Source organism: Trifolium pratense, linkage group LG4 (genome assembly GCF_020283565.1).
Source record: "Trifolium pratense cultivar HEN17-A07 linkage group LG4, ARS_RC_1.1, whole genome shotgun sequence".
Taxonomy (NCBI): Eukaryota; Viridiplantae; Streptophyta; class Magnoliopsida; order Fabales; family Fabaceae; genus Trifolium; species Trifolium pratense.
In genome coordinates, this window is record NC_060062.1 from 19,976,001 (window position 1) to 19,993,355 (window position 17,355).

Below are 17,355 nucleotides of genomic sequence, written 5' to 3' on the forward strand. Positions count from 1 at the left end.
CAGCTCTTCCTGGAGGCTTAGGTGATGAATGGAATCTTCAAAACTCCGAATTTGGGGAAGGCGGCGAACAGAGGAACACGAGTAGTTGTCACCGTTCCGCCGGGTTGGAGATGATTGTTTGTTCGCCACAGAGATTGCATGAACCAAAGGAATTGATGACGGCGAACGCAGTTTTACTCCGTATTTTCGATTCTGCAGCCAGAGTGATTGTGTTTAATAAATTCAAACTCTGTTTGGAAAAATTCACTGAAAGAGTGAAGATGCATCAGTACTGGCGGCACCGAATCAATACTTCTCCGTTGGAAAATTGAAGGTGTTCTAAAATAATATATGATATTTGTCTAGTTTCATGTGGTAGGCTAGGATCAAATGTTTTTACCGCAGCCCCACGATGGGCGCCAAAATGTTCTGGTAAAAAACATAGGGGGTGTGTATTATTCAAGATTGATAATGGATACAAGTATGATCAGAAAGAAAAAATTGATTAACTTTACAATAATGAAAGAATTGTCTCTTTACAGGAATGAAAGTATGGTGGTTTCTCAGAATGAGAGTCCCTTTATTCTCTTGAAGAAGATCCTATTTATAGGCAAAACATCTCCCTCTTGTTGCTTGATAACCGCCTTGCTTGGAGAGGAATTCATGGGTAGTGGGCGGTTACTTTTCCTTCTTCTCCAAGCTTCTTCCTTCTTCTCCAAGCTTCTTCCTTCTTCTCCAAGTTTCTTCCCTCTTCTCCAAGTCATGGTGGATCATGCTTATCATGTGTTTTTCATGGTTGTTTTCACGCTTCTCCTTTAGATGCTCCCATTGGGCTTTTTCGTATTGGGCCTTAACAAATCACACCCTGGTCCATGGCCCGGTACAGGTAACATCTCACATCAAATCTTCATGTCCGAAAAGATTAATTTATAATACGAAAAATATAAAAATATATAATATGTAAAGTTAAAACAGACTAAAAGAAATTGATATTGTTGAAAAAATTTCGGAGATTTATAAAATTTTGGGTTAAATATGTTTTTGGTCCTTATAGTTTTCCAAAATTTTCATTTTAGTCCCTGAAGAGTTTTTTCACTCTTTTTAGTCCCTAAAGTTTTTTCCGTCAATGTTTTTAGTCCATACTTTTCATTCAACTCGTGCGTACCATTTGAAATTTTAATTTTTTTTTCTGCGATCATGATTAGTACATTATATGAATATTTGTTACAAAAGTTTAAATTTTTTTAACAAAAGATGAATTAAATATGATTTTTTTTAGTTTTTTGCACATAAAAATTCATAAATAATTTATCTTACGTTAAAAAATTCTAAATTTTTATCTGAGATGTTCTTATAATATTATAAACATGAATACAAAAAATCATTAAAAAATGTGAAAGTATACACGAGTTGAATGAAAAGTGGGGACTAAAAACATTGACGAATGAAACTTCAGGGACTAAAAAGTGTGAAAACAAACTTCAGGAACTAAAACGAAAATTCTGGAAAACTATAGGGACAAAAAACTTATTTAACCCTAAAATTTTTAAAGAAAATTTGAACGTAAGAAGACGGGGTGTAACTAGGAAAAATTAATTAAGTTTTTTTTTGTCAAGAATTAAGTTTTAATTATTGTAATAAGAGCAAAGGGGTGTGACAAGATAAATTGGTATTCAAATGAATCTAAAAATAAAATTTACTTATAATTAAGGCCCGAGTAGTATAAAAAAAAAGAGCAAAAATTATTGTAATAAAAGTTTAAGAAAATAAATAAAAGGATTATCCCAAATTTTGAACAATTATGAATTGGCATCGTCGTTAAGCCAAGAAAAGTTTAAAATTCTTGTTCACCGGTGCAAAGATACTCAACACTCTTTCTCTCGATTCTCATCATTCTAACATTCTCTTCTCCGTTTTCTCTAGGGTTTTAGATTAGGGTTTCACTCTGTTAGCCAAACTGGATAGGCACAGAGGAGACCACCGCTACGGCGACAACAACAACAACAACGATGATTACTCTTACAACAACAATCGTCCTTCGCGCCCTTCTCGTTTCTCCGATTCTCCCATGAATTACAACCGTCGTAGTCCCGGCGGTTTCCGTGCCGCTCCTCCCCATCGTAATTTTGATAGTCCCCCTCGTTGGTCACCTGGTAGGGTTGGAGGTGGAGGTTTCCGTCCACCTCCTCCCGGAGATGCTTTCAGGCCGATGAGCAATGAAGGTCCTGGTGAATTTGGATTCAATAATCATCAGCCATCGTCGTTGTCTGGTCAGAAACGAGGGTTTCCTTTCTCTGGACGTGGTGCTTCACCGGGTGAGTTTATTGATTCTGTTTTCTCATGCGAATTTTGGTTATTAGGATTAGGTTTTCGTTTTAAACGTGGTTCAATTGTTGCCACTTCTATCGTGTAGTTGTTATCTAGGGATGTTTCAAATGGCCGTTGCATTAAAGGTTACTTGAGCTTTAGCTAGTTCTACATAGGTTTAGGGATTGAATTTGGGGGCATTTATTGGTAGGAGGAGTTGGGTTTATATGATAATCTTTTATTGATATTGGAAAAATTTGCTTCTTTATCTATTTTTTGGGGGATCGACCTATGTTTTGATGAATCACATAGATATAGACACCAAACACGACATTGACATGTAGATACCGATAGTAATTTAAGAAAACATAAGTGATTGAAAGAAATCACATGTGTTGATTGTCGCACAAGTATTGATGAATCACATAGATATAGACACCAAACACGACATTGACATGTAGATACCGATAGTAATTTAAGAAAACATAAGTGATTGAAAGAAATCACATGTGTTGGTTGTCGTACAAGTATTGATGAATCACATAGATATAGACACCAAACACGACATTGACATGTAGATACCGATAGTAATTTAAGAAAACATTTGTGATTGAATGTAATCACATGTGTTGGTTGTCATACAAGTATTCGGCACTTGGATGTGCCTTTAACCTGAAGTGTTGGTGCTATACATGGGTTGACATTGATGTTTACATGCATTAAGGGAGGAATTGAGAAAAAATGTATGTATGATAGAAGATGAATTGTACAAGTTTTGTATTATATTTGTCACATTGGGTTGGATATATATAGATGCAGAGTATAGCAATGATACCGAGATAGTTATAGCTGTTGGGTAACATAATAATTTACAGTTTTAAGTACACTGAGTAACAGAAGCTAAAGTGCTAAACTACATACGAGAATTAGTATTCTCTCACAAACGGTTATGGTTTTTCTTTATAATTTACTTCCAAAATCTATGTTATTTATCTGTTGCGTTAATCTTGAGCTATGAAGTGGCAGCTATTGGGTTAAGACTTGGTATAACTGAAATGAATGATAATGATAAATTTGTTCCTTTCAGATCGCTTTGACGGTGGAAGTTTTGCCAAACTTTTTGTTGGGTCTGTTCCCCGAACAGCAACCGAGGAAGATGTAAGTGGTCTAACCTTTTTTCCTGTTCTTTTCTTGTTTTCTTAATGATTTCAAGTTTTCCATATCAAAGGATATTAACCATAGTCTAATATTTGACGAGTAACTGTTTTAATGCTAGATTCGTCCTTTGTTTGAGGAACACGGGAATGTCGTTGAGGTCGCCTTAATTAAAGATAGAAAGACAGGACAACATCAAGGTATTTGTGATTTTTATATTCTAAGACTGCTGTGATTCATATACATTTTATTTCAGGTTCTTTGAGAGGCTGACAGGGAAGACTATAAGCTCGTCTTTATCTCAGTTTGATTTTGATACAAGTTCAGACTTGTTGGTTTTGGTTTCACTTTATTCCTCGGCCCGTCATACCTGAAGGAGCCAAGGCATGTAAATCTGTAAGCTGCTCTTTGTATAGCAGATGGGATCTTGGAGGACCAAAAGATCCTGCTCTTGCAATTGTAGCTGCAGAAGTGGGGGGCAATGTCCAAAAATTGGTTGTAGTGGGAGTGTTGGTTGCTTTTGTTGTAGATTGTTTAGCAAAAAATTTAGAAGTCCGTTATTGTACAAAGGAAACAGACAAAATATTGGGTTGTTACATTTGAACGGTGTTAATCACAATGTATTTCAGAAGGTTTAATGTTTCTCATATTTTGGTGAATGTTAGCATTTATTGAATGGATTGGGATGTCATATATCAGTTTCAATTGAGTAAAATGGCGGGGGGCTAAGTCGGGCTGACAAAATATGGATGATAATTGATATCAGTGATTGATGTGTTTGTTGGAATTCATACTTTATTAGTTACCTTATGAATGGATGATCTGTTGGCGATGTGGTTGATGGTTGTGCGTTTGTGATTCTTTATGTTAAAGTTAGGCATCTATCTAGTTTTAGTTTTAATGTTATGCGTATGTGATGGATATAGTTTCCTTTATGACGTGGTTTCAGAATGGTGCTTGTTTGGAACAATGATTTTACGTCTTCGTGATCATAGGTCTGCGATTAGATATAATGTTTCAGCCCATATAGAAATAATTTTAGATTTTAGAAGTCAGGAGGTTTAGAAATTCTAATTACACTGGTTTTGGATGACGACAATCATGTTGTGTATATGTCAATGCATAGTCATGACAGATGCCAGAGGTGTTCACATATTTGACTGGATCTGCTACCCACCGCTGAATTTAGATACCAGTGCCATTTAGTTATGACACTGAAAAGACCATCTTGGAAAGTTGGTTGTCCATGGCACTGAAATTTCGCCAAGTGCTATTCTTTTGCCACTTTATTGTAAAATTAAACTCGGTCATACTCTGTCACAATAATTTGTTGAAAGCTTGTATATATCTAGTTGAGTCAGAAAGTCCATCTGGTGTTTATGTTTCAATGTTGTTTATTCATATGAATGCATAGTCAATGCTAGAATTCATCTCATTATGAATATCTTAGCACACCGGTGAATATTTCTAGTGTAATTGTGTGGACCTATGCAATTTGATGGTATTAGTTAACCTTTACTTTTTCGATGCTAGAAGTCATCTTCAGATTATATTGATTGTGAATATCTTAGCACACTAGTTAATGTTTCTGGTACTGTTGCGTGGACCAATGCAATTTGCTGATTTTAGTTAAGCCTTCACTTGAGGGAAGTTTTTCTCGTTAATTGTTAATTATGAGCTAATCTGTTTTGGTAAGTGTAACCCACAGAGGATACAATGCCAACTCTGATAGGAGATGTGAAATAGAAAATAGGAGTTTATTTTCTCAGCTAAGATTATGAACTAGTCAATTATTCATATTGCAACTGTGGCTGTGTGATGACTTTTAAGCTTAACCATCGATGCAGATAAATCAGTGTGATCTTGGTTATTGATATTGACGTTCTACATGTCTTTGCTGTTTTGTTTTGTTAATGAGTTTTACACTACCAAATTCTTCATCATATAAAAAGATCCTAATGTATCTTTTAAATTTGATCCTAATGACTTTCTGTTGGTGGTGGTTGGGGGCGAGGGTATTATTTAGTAGAACTGGCATAAAACACCTTTTATTGTGCAGGTTGTTGTTTTATAAAATATGCTACCTCAGAGGAAGCTGATCAGGCAATTAGAGCATTGCACAATCAAATTACCCTTCCCGGAGTGAGTGTAGTGCTTCTGAATCCTAAGTGAATAATAAGTAGGGAAGGCAACTTATGGTTATTAATTTTCTGACACATAATATTATCATTTAGGGTGTTGGTCCCATCCAAGTGCGGTATGCTGATGGCGAACGGGAACGCCTTGGTAACTATTTTTTTCCTCCTGACATTGTTAGTCTGTAAAATTCTTACTGTCACATGTGTAGTATAGTGTTCATGGCTTAAATAATAAACATTGTTCAGGTCTCCCAAATCATAGTAGTAATTTTTACATCTATTAAATTATAATAATACAACTAGACTTATCTGGCATAACTGCCAATCATGTGCGTGAGGGGACCTTATGGAACCTGATGAAATGTTCGAGACATCCTTTTGACATAAGAAAACTTGTCTATTATTTTTACCAGTTGAACATTGGGTATGTTGTCTCTTTTTGAATATTTATTTGTATGGTCTAAACCTTTTGTTTATTGTATTAGTCAAATTATTATTTTACCCAATTGAATTTAAAGCCAGAACAACTTTCCAGTTAGAACAACTTTTGGTTGATAAGGAAAAAAAAAAGGTTAACAATAGTATCTTCATCTGAACATACTTTGAAGCTTATTATTTTGTTGAAATTGGTTAGTTTATTTTGTTGAAATTGGTTAGTTATAGCCTTGATACGCCTAGGTGTTCTTTTCCGGTTTGTAAATGCATCATTTTTTTCTGAACTGACTGTTTTGTGTTGCTGCAAACATTTATATATGATAGGTGCAGTTGAGTACAAACTATTTGTGGGCTCTCTGAATAAACAGGCTAGCGTAAAAGAAGTTGAGGAAGTATGTTGCTTGCACCAGTCAAACTTTACACATTATACTGTTATAGGGCTATTTAAAGTAGGACAAATGTTTTTGTTTTCTCGCAAATGAGAATGTTTGGAACAAGGCAAATAATGTCCTTGTGACTTACTGTTGTTGTGAAGATGAAGTGATTGATTGTTCTCTTGCATCAGGTTTTCTCAAAATATGGGCGGGTTGAAGATGTTTATCTTATGCGTGATGACAAGAAGCAGAGTCGTGGTATGTTTTCTTCATATATGTGATATTAGCTTGAAACCAGGTCGTGGGGTGGGACCATGTTAGTGAGAATCAGTGTTTGTTACTCTAAGGTTACAGATTGTTTGTCTGTAAAGTTTGAAACAACTGATGCATTCAGCACTATTTTCCTAAACCTAAGTTTCCTACAATGTTTGGGGTCACTTAATTTTTATTCTTGGTCGTATGTGCGTTTGTATTTGACGGAAGTACCAACCAAATAATATTTTGCCTTATTTTTGTCTGAAGGATGTGGTTTTGTCAAATACTCGCATAGAGATATGGCACTGGCAGCTATTAATGCACTTAATGGAATATACACAATGAGAGTAAGAATTTTTTTTCCTTCTTTTATAAGTCCTCCTTATAAAAGCTTTATGTTTATCATCTTGGGTGTTTCTGCATAGGGTTGTGATCAACCACTGATTGTCCGTTTTGCTGATCCTAAAAGACCTCGTCAAGGAGATTCCAGGTTTGTTTTCTAGCATTAGTTGATGATTCTTAACCAATAAAATCCCATCATATAGTTAATTGCACAAAGCACGGAGCTATGAACTATTTTCACTTGATCCAGAAATTGACTAGTGCTTATTCTTATGAATATGGGATCATGTCTAAAGCTAGAGTGTTCTTTCATATTTGGCAACTTTAGCAATAGACTCTACCGTTTTAGCTTTATTGACGTTACACGCCAAATACATGACTCAAATGCATGCAACAATGAGTGGTTTTTTAACTTTTGTTTTGTTTCCAGAGGTCCTGCATTTGGAGCTTCAGGATTTGGTCCTAGATTTGATTCACCGGGCACTAGGTATCCTCCCACCAACTTTACTACTTTTGTCTCTTGCAAAGGACTGACCAGCTTTACTACTTTCTTTTGAATGGTTCGTCTTTTGATTTCTTGTAATGTTACTCAATGCTACATTTTATTTTTTTTGTAATTACTATTTGCAGACTTCCATCAAATAATTCTGATTCTATGGGTGACCATATGCCTCCTCCTAATGCTTGGCGTCCCAACCATCAACCAAACACGGGGCCATCCTTCAATGCTGGTTTTCATGGCATGGGGCCTCCATTGATACCAAGATCTGGCGACATGGCATTGCCTATAAATGCAGTAAGTATAAATTCAATGATATTGAAATATGTTTTCCCAAGTCAAATGATAATATTTTTCTTTAAAAGCTACCACCACCTGAAATGCTTCTACCTATCTGTTTTATGCTGAAATGTTACACTTTTCAATTTTAATTGCCGCGTTGGTTTTGCATTCACAATGGATTTGTTTCTGCATGGTGATTAATACTTCCATTAGACTTATCTCGAAGTTTGGGCCAGTAGATCATGTGCGATACTACTTTCTGTTGTGAATTCTCTTTTAATGATTAAAAAGGTTTGAATTTGTCTGTTGATAGAGAGATGGGAGCCCGCGAACACACTACTTAGTGAAGTTCTTTAAATACATTTATGCTGCCTTCTGGGTTTTGTTGCTAAGTGATTGATTGTCATCATCAAATAGTAAACTGCACTATTGCAAGTCTGAAACTGCACCGTCTCGTCTCTCTTTTTGTTTAAAGAATGGAATAAACTCATTTAGTAGCTGCTTCTGGAAGGTTCTTTAATTGATCACATGACAGTCTGTCACTGACAAGTAACAAATAGAAGGTGGCAAAGAATTTATTAATAATTTGCAAAGTAATAAGTTTCTTTGGGATCCTTCCTTTCTGCTAGTACTGATACATCTTAACAGTCAGTGGTTAATATGTTTGCATTTGCACCACTTGTACACAAGTGTGCCCCCATGTTAAATTTTTAATTATATTTGAATTAAAGTGGACAATGAACAAAATGTTGACCCCTAATTGCTCGTTAGATGCAATTTTGTTTCTTCTGTTGTTCCTCATTTTTAATTTATTTATTCTTCTATTGATCTTCACTAATTTGTTGCTTACACTATGCTTATATGAATATAGGGCGGTCCTATGAGTGGCATGGGAGTCTCCATAGATGGTCGTTTTCAAGCTCAGTCTCCGTCAGCAATGCCACAACAGGTATTTTGAGATTATCAGTATGCATGTGAATGATGTGATGTGTGAGATTAATGAATAATGAGGATTCACTGCCTGTTTGCTAGCTTGATTCAATTTAGTAAATTTTTATGGTTTTCAGAATTTCAACCAACCTCTACCGCAAATTCCACCAGGCAATCAACAAAGACCTCCATCACAGAAACCTATCCACTCATCTCAGGAGTTTCCACCTTCACACCAGTTATATCCTCAATCTCCGATGCCCTATCCACAAACATCGACACTACCATCTCTCAGGCAGCACAGTCAGCCACAACCTCTCTCTGCTGGTCCGCAGGGACCGGGCATAAGTGCACAGTTTTCAGTTTCTCAGCCTCAAACTCAGCAGAGTAGTTTGCCTGCTACATTTCCTCGGACCTCTCTTGATACCAGCATTCAATCTAATACAACATTGACTACTCCAAGTAGACAGCAAGTTCCTCCCTCTATGCAGCAGCAACAGTCACAACCACTTCAACCTCTTCAGCAATCCCCTTCTCAGTTAGCTCAGTTGGTGTCACAACAAACTCAGACTTTACAAGCAAGCTTCCATTCATCTCAGCAGGCCTTCTCTCAGCTTCAACAACAATTACAGATGATACAACCATCCAGTCAAGCATCAACATTGCAGCATCACGTAGAACCTACTAAAACACAGGTATTTTGGTTAAAATCTCTGCCTGAAATTCCACTAGTTGAACATTGATTTTATTGCCTAATTTTCTTTGGTTGGACTGATCTACGAAGTTTGTTTTGAATCAGTTATAGTACAGAAGTTTCTTGATAATTGCATTCTTTGCCTGTACTGTGCTCTTTGAATTGATTTTTGACTTGGATGACTTTGGTTGATTGGTTGTAGATGTTTGGTCTGTTTGAAGTAATTGAAGTAATCCAAGTCAAAAAGACCAAATAGACCAAATATCTACGACCAATGAACCAAAGTCTTCCAAGTCAAAAATCAATTCAAAGAACACAATACATGTAAAGAATGCGATTATCAAGTTTCTATTGTTAGGCTATAGTATTTATTATTCTTCTAGGGTGCATTAGAGGATGCCTTTTATATAACAATCACGTGCTAATGTTTGTTTTATTCTTGTAGTCTCAATGGGGTGGGACTGTATCACATGCCACGACCGGCACTCATGTGGCTGTACCTGCTCCAGGTGCTCCTTCATCAACATCTGCTGCTTCTTCTGTACAAGCAATAGGCCAGAACACAACTCTTGCAAAATGTAATTGGACAGAGCATTTATCTCCCGAGGGCTTTAAATACTACTATAATAGTGTGTCTGGGGAAAGCCGGGTAAGAATTCTCTTGAGTTGCTATTAGGTTATGGGTTTGTTTATTTGTGGAATTAATCTTGCTAAAATTAACCTGTAGTGGGAGAAACCCGAAGAGTTGACATTATTTGAACAGCAAAAGCAACAGCTCAGGCAGTCTGCTCAGCAGTCACAGCCTTCAATACCACCCACCCAGCAAATTCCATTAAACCAGCAGGTTCAGCCTCAAAGTCATTTCCGAGAACAACAGGTTCAGCCTCAAATTCCACAAAACCAACAAGTTCAGCCTCAAATTCCACAAAACCAACAGGTTCAGCCCCAAAGCCATTTTCGAGAACAAGCTCTCCACCATCAACAAATACAGCAACCATCCTCAGTAAGCATCTCTATGATATTTGGCATTGAAAAATGATTATTAATTTTGTTTTGTTTTGAAAAGGCATTGAAAGATGATTATGTTAATGACTTTGCTTTCCAATTCTAGTTCCAGGCGGCATATGGAGTTACAGGTCATCAAAATGTTCAGGTAATGCTATATCCTTGTCAGCATGTGTCTAATAACAAAAGAAGGGATGTCTGATATGATCGCACAGCCTATATATGTAGTCACTGTTGTTCTCTGACTTGTTAATTTTACATGGCTCCTTTTTGGTGTATAATTGAAAGTTGTTTGGCTTTTAGGAACTTGGCTATAAACAGTTACAGTCGTCATTTGTTTCTGCTGGTAATCCCGGACGTTATTCACAGGTATAACGTTTACCCTTTTCACCTTCCTTTTATTTTATGACCCTTTTCGTTTAATCATAATTCCTTAATCCATTTCAGGGTATTAATACTACACAAGAGCAGATGTGGAAAAACAGGCCTGCAGGTTCTAGTCCTTGCACTAAATCATCTAACCCCAGTTTGAACACATTCACACACAAAACACAAAACTACATGAAAGGGGGCAATGATTATTCATTAAGTGGGAATGTGGGATTATGAGTATGTTTGCATTTTTATCATTTCCAAGAGTTTGGTAGGGACAATAGACGGAATAAGGGACACCAATAGTATTCGAGCGGGGTGGATGAAAAATTAGTAGTGCTCATGCATAAAACTGAATTTGGGTGGTAAATATTAACAAGTAAAGTTCATCATTGTAGAAACAAGGATTTTTGATGGATAGGTGGGGCACAAAATAAGATAGAATTGTAAATGAAAAAATTAGATAAATTTTTTTGGGGAAAATTCATTTATTATGGAAAAATTCTAGAATCTTGTCTATGGTAGTTTAAGCACTTGTGGAGAAGATTTGTAGAAGCCCCAATAAGGAGAGTCGATTATATGAACAGAAGTCCAATAGTTTAAATTTAAAGTAAAAAGAGATCTAAAGATGACAAGGCAAAAACATTAAGGAGGATTTAGATTTAAATAGTTCATCTCTAGACTTGATTTACTGCTGTGCTGCCATGTAAATCACCTTTGCTATGTTTGTTCCTTATATTTTTTTTGTTTTACTTATAATTTCATTGGTAACATATCTTGTATCTTTTCAACCTCAGGAGTCTGAACCTCGACGAGTTTACCGTGAGACGGTGCACACATCAAATCTGTTGCTTATTGAAGGTAGAGGACCACCACCTTCATTTTGACCCTGTGACATGTAACCCATATATTTGCATTCATGAGTTACTTCAGTCCTAATTGTTGAGATTTCACTGTCACTGTCTGGCTAGGCAATGACGGCTGTGAGGAGTCAATACACCTCGGAAGGAAATGATCTACCCAGATCGTCGTGTAACATAGGCTTTGCTTTATTTATAAATTTTAACTTCACTATTAATTTAGAAACAATCTATAAAGTTCATATGGTGCTGGTGATTTACCTAATGAAATCATAATGCACTTAAGGAAGCAATGTATCATTTGGTTATAAAGAGAAGCTACTCAAAGCTCAATTCAAGTAATCGTTATTAATTAGTTACTAGTACCTTATCATCTCGTACACTTAACATAATATTTCCTAATGATGAAATAGCACACAACCATCATACTGCGTTTACATAGGATTAAATTAGTTAATAGTTCGGCAGTCCCTACGAATCTGTCCATTACTCTGCGTAACTGATCCCAAACTTCCCATTTTTATCATTGAATTCTTGAAGTCCTGAAAGAAAGCAAATGGGTTCTCTACGTAGGTTTCGACAATCTGTCTTGTCTGATCATTCCCATTCACCAGAGTCTGGTCTGATGGAAGCAATCCTTCCCCAGAAAGAAGATTAATATAGTACTGGTTATCGAATGTAGCGGGCGTGGCCAGGTCCAGATGTGCAATTCGGTTTCTATTATCTTGTCCTGAGCACAACTGTTGCAATGATGCAACAAATTCAGCGTTAACATATGGACCGTCTGAGATGCCGTTACTTTGTAAGCGAGATCTAAATGTTGAGCAGCGAGCTTTTCCAATTGTGTGAGCACCTAAAAAGAGAGTAAAAATGAATCGATGCTAATCTTGATCTTCAATAACTGAGTAATATATGTATATATATATAAACATGGAAAATACATAACAGTTTCCATAGATTATTAACCTGAGAGGGCAACCATGTCTTGAAGTGTAAGGCCAACGTTTTCAAACTTGGCCACAAGCATATCAACAGTTGAATTTGGGCCTGGAATATTATTATTTGCCCCTTCCTTGCTAGCTGTTATACTATCTTTTCTTCCCATTTGCACCTCCCAAGTTGGTCCTCCTGACTATAATAGCACAATAGTTCATAATGCTTCATTTTAATCAGAATAATGATTTGAAAAAAATATAAAATAACCAAAAGGAGCAATAACAAACCAGAAGAACCGAATCTCGAGCAGCAGCTGCTAGTATGTCAGCACAAGAAACAGTTTGAGGACAAACAAGTTCTAATTCAGATTTTATTTCATTGATTACTTCAAATCCTCTAAGTGAATTCACGTTTGGAGCAGCCGTTTTTTCACCAACAAAGTTTTTTGTGTCATCCAGTAAAACCGAAGCATCACAACCCTGAAAAGCCAAAAACATATTCTCTTTTAAAATTTTCATTTTTTACATAACACTCAAACTAAATTTGAATTTGTTAAATTTAAAAAAAAAAGAATATATTTGAAGGAAAAGAAAGGCTTGCATTGACAAAGCAATCATGAAAATGAAGCCTAAGCAATGAAGCTGCCATTCTTGGGTCACTAGAGACAGCTTGTTCCACCCAAGAGAATATTATATTCTCTGCTTCAGGGCAACTGTATTGGTATATGCCAATCCCTAATGGACTTCCAGTAATGTCACCACCATAGGCTTCATTCACTTTGGCTGCAAATGCTGAAGTTACTAGACACAATAATATTACTAACTGCATAGCCATTTTTACTCTTCCTAGAGATTAATGTTAAGGAATGTTCATTGAATTGGCAAGCTAAGGCACTGTTCTATATATAGCATAGAAAGTTATAGTGGTTAAGCTCAGTGATGAAAATAAGCTAACTGAGTCATGAAAAGTAAGGTGACAAAATCATTTAAAGACATGGTCAAGTATAGAAGTGGTTAGAGTAATAGTAAGTAGTAGTTTGTGATTACCTAATGCCATGTGCCATTGCGTTCCATTTAGATTCTTTCATCTGCTACGTATATTAGAAGAAGCAAAACAATGATGTTTGGTTACTACTTCATAAGACTAGGTCCAAATTTTAAAAAGTTAAGTTCACCATATCTACTACTACCACTAAATTGTTGGCAAGATTACGTTCTTTGAGCTGAGGGAGTGCTAATATAGTTTATTTTCGTCTTATTACACTTGATCAATCACAAAATTATCTTAGTACAATCTCTTGCTTATGAAAAAAATCACAAAACTATCCAATAATACCATATGCCATAGCTGATCACAGACAATCATCCACAACTTCACATTCCATCCACTGCAGCAGCCAACAAGGATTGGCTTATGCTTCTATATACATTACAATCAACTAAATCCAATAGCTCAATTTCCTATCGACAAAATTAACAAATCAAAATGAACCTTATTCCAATTCCCTCCAAAAACTAATGGATTTGCAAGAGATATATGAGAGAATGATCTGGAAATTTGTACAACCGATAGAAAGCTGGTTTAGTAATTGCGAATAGCGCGGTCATCAGGAGTTGTTAGTATACCTTCTTTAGTTGAATTTCCACACTCAATCATCCACAACCCACCCTTACAGACCACTTGCCCAGGCTTTGATAATTTACCGTAAAACTGAGATTTTTTTGTTCAAAACTGAAATTTTGCTAAGACTATATAAATTTTCTGCCACTGAGCCCATGCATTGACATTTTACAATTCAAGAAACAGTAAAGCCCGCACACATCAAAATAACTTCACAACACACAAAATATGTATAAAAGAAAACAACAAGCTATATGAAGCCAAGCATGCATAAGAGTAAAATTTTGTCATTTATTATAGCGTCATGCTAAACAGTGTCTTCAGACACTTGTTAAGCATTCACTTATTTTTGTTTTCACTAACAATTCATTCTTCTTGGGTAATGGCATTTGCGTGGAAAAAGAAAGTGTGCAACTTTCCATATTTTATAGAGTCAGTTAGGATATAACAAACAAGGAGACATAGCTAAATCAAGTGGATGAAAATGAAGAAAAACAACCTTGGCGGAGGAAGAAGAAGAAGGCGCGTGGAAGAGAAGAAGGAGGAGACATTGCTGCATCTTCCTCAAGAATTAATCCTCCTAAGATTACCAGTGAAGTATAATGACCAAGGACAGTTGCTAGAGTCTCACTCCTATTTAAATGAGCCAAATGGACACGAAGTGGCTTTGTATATAGAATCTTTGCTTTTACTCCCCGACAATGAACAAGCTTAAGAAGAGGACTCAAACAAGAAGAATGAGGTTGTGAAATATTCTTCTTCGCCTTTTTCTTGATATTTATAATTATATTGTATTATGTGTTTTACTGCACTTGTCACATGAGCTGGGTGGAAAGTTATGCATTACAGGGTGATAAGTCATTGTTTACTAAAAACAAGTCATACAAGTTCAGGGCATAACTAAAACAATATAGATTTTTTGTTAAAGTTACTGCTACATCATGAACTAAACTACACTGTTAGAAAACTACTATCAGAGAAACAGAACTACAGATTCATAACTTGTTTTTCGCCTGAACTAGAAAAATATACACAGTTTATGTCCTCAAAGAAGCAAATTATGGAAGGAAATTTGGAGAGCTCCGGTTCAAAATAAAATCAAGAATTTCATGTGGAGACTTGCAAAAAATATTCTTCCAACAAGATCCAATCTTCATAAGAAAGGTATCAATCTTGACTTACTTTGCCCTCTTTGCTTTAGGGAGGAGGAATCCTCACAGGACTTGTTCTTGAAGTGTGATATGTTCAAACTTACTTTTTTTGCATCCCACCTTGGCTCCCATATTCCTATAGATATTGATTTGCATGACTGGATTCTGAAATGGATGGTCTGCCAGGACCCTCTTGGTGTCCAATTATTTTGTACTTTGCTGTGGAAATTTTGGGCTGGAAGGAATGCTGTGATTTTTAATGGTTGGCAAATGGACCCTACATGGTTGGCCCTTGATGCTATGAATTTTGTTCATGAGTTTAATGAGGCCAATCCTTCAAGAAATAGAAGAGTTCAAGTTTCACAAGAGATATCCGAACCCTCTCGGAGTACATCTATGAATTCTATATTTGTTGATGCGGGGTGTTGTAACTCGGGCCATACTGTTTGGGGCCTAGTCCTACGTGTAATCTGAATGGTGAAACGGTCTTTAGTGCGTGCAAAAGAGAGGACATCACTGCTGAACCTCTATTGGCGGAAGCTTTAGGGGTGCGTTGGGTTCTTCAAGTAGCCACTGATCAAGGTATCAACTCTGTTTCCATTTACTCAGACACGGCTCATGTGGTCAATTTCATCAACAAAAGATCAAATTTTGCTGCTATTAATTTAATTGCTCAGGAATGTAGAAACTTGATGGCTGGTTTGACAAATGCTTCTGTAATGTTTGTTAGTAGAACACAAAATTGTGATGCCCATAATTTGGCCTCTTTGGCTAAGGTTGTGGGTAGTAGGACTTGGATAGGGGTATCCACTCTTGTATCAGATTTTTCTGTTTCTGCTGCTGTTTGTAACTTCATTAGCAGTGTTCCAACTTGTTAATGAAAGTGTTTGAATTTTAAAAAAAAAAGAAAAAATAGCTTATGGCTGATAAGCTGGTTGAAGTGTTTGGTAAAATTAGCGGTTCAACCGACTAATAAATATAAAATGACATAAAAGGACATCTTTAATTCAATAATTTTTTTATCAAATTAATACTATTTAAGATATTTATAATTTGCGTAAAAAAAAAAGATATTTATAATTTAATATTTTAAGTTCATTTTATTTTTTTGGTACAATATTTTAAGTTTATTAATTCAATAAATATATCTTTCAAATATTATTATTAAACTAATATTTATATGCTAGATTTTTTTTAAAAAATTATTTTCATTTCAGTTGATATACTTTATGAAAAAATATCAACAAAATATATTCACAATATAATATAATAGTTAATTATAGTAAGATACGTTGTTTCAAAAAAATTATAGTAAGATACCTATGAATTAATAAAATAAATAATATGCTTTTGCCTTCATATTTAAAAATAGATAATAAGATAACGTTAAAACATACTATATACATGTGATTTTAAAAGAAGCAACGTTAAAACATGTATTTACTTATTTTATTTTAAATTATAATGATAATAAATTATAAAGGGTAAATGTGAATTTTAGTTAAAATAATAAGGGTAAAAGAGGAAGAAAAAATGAAAAGCTAGAAGCTATAAGCTCAGAAGCTACTTGAAATAGCTTTTGAAAAAGAAACTATAAGTCAGTAAAATAAGCTAAAAACTCTTTCTGAAAAGACTGTTATCAAACATGTTTTTTTAACTTATAAGCAATAAGACAAAAGGTAAAAAGTAACTTATTTGGGTCGCAAAATAGACACTAGGTCCAAATTTTAAAAAGTTAAATTCATCATATCTACTACTACCACTAAATTGTTGGCATGATTACGTTATTTGAAATAGTGTATTTTTGTCTTGGGGCTTAATCAATCACAAAACTATCACCTTGATATCTATAACAATATATAAAGGGGATAAGGGAGTTTGGGCTGGATTTTTTTTGGTCCATTTTGCCCTTAACTTCTTTTATGGTTTTTTAATTATTCCATAATTGCCCTTAACTTCCTCTCTTTTTTTTTTATGGTTTTTTCATCTATATCTATTCTATACTATAATATATAAAAAGA

The 17,355-nt window shown here is 35.3% G+C and overlaps 3 protein-coding genes across 4 annotated transcripts; 2 read left to right on the forward strand and 1 right to left on the reverse strand.

Annotated features, from left to right (window-relative positions):
- Window positions 1-1,755: 1,755 nt before the first annotated feature.
- Window positions 1,756-11,992, forward strand: LOC123920645 (flowering time control protein FCA). 2 transcript variants are annotated; one of them, XR_006813738.1, is made up of 20 exons: window positions 1,766-2,294; window positions 3,374-3,444; window positions 3,563-3,641; window positions 5,501-5,583; window positions 5,676-5,727; window positions 6,339-6,406; window positions 6,580-6,646; window positions 6,911-6,990; window positions 7,069-7,133; window positions 7,416-7,472; window positions 7,616-7,781; window positions 8,638-8,715; window positions 8,834-9,391; window positions 9,836-10,039; window positions 10,118-10,393; window positions 10,502-10,543; window positions 10,699-10,764; window positions 10,843-10,888; window positions 11,565-11,628; window positions 11,739-11,992. XR_006813738.1 is itself a non-coding variant. In XM_045972937.1 (19 exons), exons 1-19 carry the CDS (start codon window positions 2,048-2,050, stop codon window positions 11,570-11,572), a joined length of 2,313 nt encoding a protein of 770 aa, XP_045828893.1. In that variant the 5' UTR covers window positions 1,756-2,047; the 3' UTR covers window positions 11,573-11,992. The 2 variants fall into 2 exon arrangements, 1 of the variants encoding a protein (XP_045828893.1); XM_045972937.1 differs by having other exon boundaries at window positions 1,756-2,294; window positions 11,565-11,992.
- On the reverse strand, window positions 11,909-13,437 carry LOC123920646 (peroxidase 40). Its single transcript, XM_045972938.1, has 4 exons — window positions 13,164-13,437; window positions 12,851-13,042; window positions 12,594-12,759; window positions 11,909-12,480 (listed from the first exon to the last, which is right to left on the reverse strand). The coding sequence occupies exons 1-4, from the start codon at window positions 13,395-13,397 to the stop codon at window positions 12,077-12,079; spliced, it is 996 nt and encodes a 331-aa protein (XP_045828894.1). The 5' UTR covers window positions 13,398-13,437; the 3' UTR covers window positions 11,909-12,076.
- A 1,855-nt stretch (window positions 13,438-15,292) lies between these two features.
- LOC123922244 lies at window positions 15,293-16,212 on the forward strand. The gene is made up of 2 exons (XM_045974978.1): window positions 15,293-15,756; window positions 15,828-16,212. Exons 1-2 carry the CDS (start codon window positions 15,293-15,295, stop codon window positions 16,210-16,212), a joined length of 849 nt encoding a protein of 282 aa, XP_045830934.1.
- Window positions 16,213-17,355: the final 1,143 nt, after the last annotated feature.